Here is a 4,141-nt window from a genome sequence, read left to right as displayed (position 1 = left end):
GAAAAGATAAACTAAGACTAGAATTTTGATGTCTAAATATGTAGATGATAGACTATCTGGTTTTGTAAAAATATTTAGAGCATGTAAACAAATAAAATAACTATTGTAAAGTTAAAATTATAGAACAATATGCTAAAAACTAGTAATATATAATTTTTGGCAACAACTGAAATTTAGGAGCATGCTATAATTTGTAAGAGCGAAGAACTAATAAATATAAAGAAAAACTATAATGCATCTCAAATGATTAATGTGATGGTGTCATGAAGGTCGAGTAAAAGTGAAATGAGATGTGGTTGGTAAAAAACAAAATACTATAGAAAAGATATATATATATATATATATATGAATAAATTTTAAATATTAAAAATAATTCTATTATAATTGTATATTTTGGATTTTTGTGAAAATGTTTTCTAAAATCCTAAACGATGCAATTCAGTAAAAACATTCTGTATAAAAAAGTTTGTCATCTAACCTACTAAAGTAAACTTTCTGATTTATAATTAATTCAATCATATATTATAAATATTAAATAAAAATTATTTCAAATAGTAATTAGGAAAATAAATATTCTTTCAAATCGAATGATCACGAGGCGTACACAACATTGCTACAAGCAGCAGCACCGACGACTTTTCTCTACGCTCCATTAATTGAAAAAAAGCGTGAGTTCTTCTCGCCCTTTTAGCGTGCGTGGCACTTAATCCAGTTTTTAAGTATTATAAAAAAATCTAAAATAAATCTGCCACGCAAGCGAAAACAGAGACGCATCCATCCACAAAATTAAAAAGGCAGAGAAACACTGCAGCATCAGCAGCCAGCAGTGGACGCGTTCCAATACACCAACCGGCCGGCGGCGAGGGCGACGCGAACGCGAGGACTCGCTCGCCGCGGCGGCGGAGCGGCCGGAGGAGGGGGGAAGGGATGACGATGCTGCAGCGGTGGTCGTCGTCGGTGTGGAGCGTCAGCGACAGCGGGCGGCTACTGTGGGCGGACAAGGCGTGGAGGGCGCACGCCGGGATGGCGTTCACGCAGCTCGCCTACGGCGGCTACCACGTCCTCACCAAGTCCGTCCTCAACGTCGGCATGAACCAGATCGTCTTCTGCGTCTACCGCGACCTCGTCGCCCTCGCCCTCCTCGCCCCCGCCGCCTTCCTCCACGAGCGCCGCACCCGCCGCCCCCTCACGCCTCAGCTCCTCGCCTCCTTCGCTCTCCTCGGCCTCACCGGGTACCATCCCCTCGATGCCCAAATCTCAATCTCTCTTCCATTTCCTCTTCTCCTCGATTTCAAAGTGTTTGAATTGGTTTTCTCTCTCTCCCTCTCCCTCTCCCTCTCTCTCTCTCCAGGATCTTCGGGAACCAGCTCCTGTTCTTGCTCGGCCTCAGCTTCACCAATGCCTCCTACGCCGCAGCTTTCCAGCCCGCCATACCGGTGTTCACGTTCCTCTTAGCCGCAATCGTCGGGTAAAAGTCACTATTCCTGAAGTTTTTCGCCTCGATTTCTAATGTTGTCTTGGCTTCGAAATCTCAACCGAAATCAAAGCAAAATTCTGCATTCTGTAGCGTGGAGGTGATCAATATCTTCACCAAGGACGGCGTCATCAAGGTGGTTGGCACAGCCGTGTGCGTCTCTGGAGCTGTTCTAATGGTGTTCTATAGAGGGCCCTCCTTGATCGGCATGGGATTGGGAGGGGGCTCCAATGATGTGGGTGGAAATGCTCTGTCCAGCACATGGAGCAGCAGTTCTTCCACCCCTCAGTGGTTGACATCGGCTATGCTCCAATATGGTGTAGAATCCTGGCATCTTGGTGTGATCTGCCTGCTCGGGAACTGCTTCCTGATGGGTGCTTATCTTGTCATACAGGTGATGCGAATTCTGGAGCATATACTTTATGCTGCTAAGTTCTTTGTGTGGTTGATATCTATATGTTCATAAAGGTCTTTGTTCTTGGCAAGAAGAAATGTTCAGTGACAACAATGTTGCTGGTTATGTGCAGGCTCCGTTGCTGATAAAATATCCTGCGAGCTTATCCTTAACAGCTTACTCGTATTCATTTGCCACTCTCTTCATGGTGCTGACTGGGGTGGTTTCGACCAGTGGGCTCCATGAATGGGCATTGACAACGACCGAGATCATTGCTATTCTATATGCTGTAAGCATGCTTATATTCCCTTAGGCTTATATTACATAGACTTATGCATGACCAGTTATGATGCTCCTCTAGCATGTTCTAACTCAACTTGTTGGTTTGCGCCAACAGGGAATCGTTGCGTCTTGCTTGAACTACGCAATCATGACTTGGTCAAACAAAATTCTTGGCCCCTCTCTGGTTGCCCTCTACAACCCACTCCAACCAGCATGTTCTACAATCCTATCAACTATATTTCTTGGTACCCCAATATATCTTGGAAGGTATGACAGAAACTCTAGCATATATACTCATGTAAAATGTGTTGTTTGAACATTGTGATTTCATGGTTTCAGAAATTTGTGGTTCGTTGGGCTATAGTCACTCTGCATTGTGTTCATCTGTTGGTTTTAGTACTCCCTCAGACAAATAATCTTCTTACTAGTGCTGTTACTGGTAAAGCATGATAGACTGGTGATTTTTTTATAGATAAAATTACCAAAACTGCTCCTTTTCAGTTCATTCTCATGCAATTTATAGAAGTTCATTTTGAACCTATAAACTACAAAATTTCAATAAACTTTTCAAAGCATAAATAGTCACCTGTATGTTTCCAATCTACTCCTTTTCAGCGTTATTGGGGGAGTCTTTATCATTGCTGGTCTATACCTTGTTACTTGGGCCCGCTACAATGAGGCGCAAAGAGTACTGGCAATTGGCTATTTAGACCCTCTTCTTGCAGAGGATCCACCAACCCCCAAGGCACAGGGAAGTTCTTTCAGTGGCTCCATTGATCCTTAGATCTCACGGGGGCAGACGAGCTGTCCTGAGCAGCAGCAGCAGAATTACTTCATGTATTAATACAGTTCTCACCTATACTTTTTCTACGTCAAGATTCCCATCAATTTTAGAAAGCATGCTATTACCATTTGTAGCAATTGTTTATGTTCCATCATCAGGGAGATGTTCAGAATACTGAGCTCATAGTAGCCATTGTTCTGAGCTCATATCAATGGAGCCATTTTTTCAGCAATGGAGATGCCATTGATTAACAATGATCAGTGACCGTCCAGCTTCTACAGTTGTTTTTACAGCTCACAGGCGATCAGCAGTAGGAACAGCTTCAGTGATTAAAGGTTCTACCCTTGACCAGCTTGTTACTTATTGATTATACTTATCGCATAATCGGTCGTATGCCTATTCGTATCATCTGATGCAGCATTTGTCATACCGAGAATAGTTATGCACCTAAAGCTACCCAAAGATTCAATTCGTACTTGTAGAGCCACACTAAAAACTGAAAATATTGGTGCAGAGACTTTACCGGAACAACTGATCTCTAGGCTTGGACTTGTGTGTTTGTTCAGCAGACTGTTCTCTAGGCCTGGGACCTCAATTTGAAGCAAAGTTGAGCTACTGATTACTATACCTGCGTCTGGACAGTTCTTCTGATGATGGGATCCACGTATTCTTTACCTTTGTTCAAGCTTCTGTCTTGAGACTTGTCAGCTCATTACATTTATGGAAAAGAGTAGAAGAATTCCGGTATTGTACTTTCATCGTGCATGTCTAGTAATGGTTTGCTGTACTTGTGATGAAAATTGTCAATATTGTCACGAGCTACTTTGTTTTATATTACCTTAGTGTAAAATATATAAAGGAAAAACATTACATGCATACTATAGTCGAATGGAACTCCCTTGCTGTCTAAGTGCATGTTCTTTTTATGCTTATGCTGTTACCTGTTGTCATAGCATAGTAACATATGCAGTACTGTGATTGCACAATGAAAGTCTGGCATCTTGATTTCAGTAAACTGTACTGTTCAAACCTTCAAGGGATGCAGTACTATGTCAATTTCCCAGACACCTTTTACCAGAATTTCATGCTCTTCATCTAACGATAAATTGCCAGAGCAGAAGTTTCTAGTCCAAATTTTCCAGCTAAAAACATCACCATATCTTCATGACTTCCATCCAATCAACCCGCCTTGCAGCAAACGACATTT

The 4,141-nt window shown here is 42.1% G+C and overlaps 1 protein-coding gene across 2 annotated transcripts; it reads left to right on the top strand.

The window, feature by feature from the left end:
• Positions 1–771: 771 nt before the first annotated feature.
• LOC102712183 (WAT1-related protein At3g45870-like) lies at positions 772–3,913 on the top strand. 2 transcript variants are annotated; one of them, XM_015837919.2, is made up of 7 exons: positions 772–1,232; positions 1,352–1,468; positions 1,568–1,868; positions 2,002–2,157; positions 2,266–2,417; positions 2,766–3,269; positions 3,501–3,913. In XM_015837919.2, the coding sequence occupies exons 1-6, from the start codon at positions 928–930 to the stop codon at positions 2,932–2,934; spliced, it is 1,200 nt and encodes a 399-aa protein (XP_015693405.2). In that variant the 5' UTR covers positions 772–927; the 3' UTR covers positions 2,935–3,269; positions 3,501–3,913. The 2 variants fall into 2 exon arrangements, with proteins under 2 accessions (XP_015693405.2, XP_015693403.2); XM_015837917.2 differs by having other exon boundaries at positions 3,504–3,912.
• The last annotated feature ends 228 nt before the right edge of the window (positions 3,914–4,141 follow it).

This window comes from Oryza brachyantha, chromosome 6 (genome assembly GCF_000231095.2).
Source record: "Oryza brachyantha chromosome 6, ObraRS2, whole genome shotgun sequence".
NCBI classification, from domain to species: domain Eukaryota; kingdom Viridiplantae; phylum Streptophyta; class Magnoliopsida; order Poales; family Poaceae; genus Oryza; species Oryza brachyantha.
The sequence above is the reverse complement of the archived record's forward strand: the minus strand, read 5'-3'. Positions and strand labels throughout refer to the sequence as shown.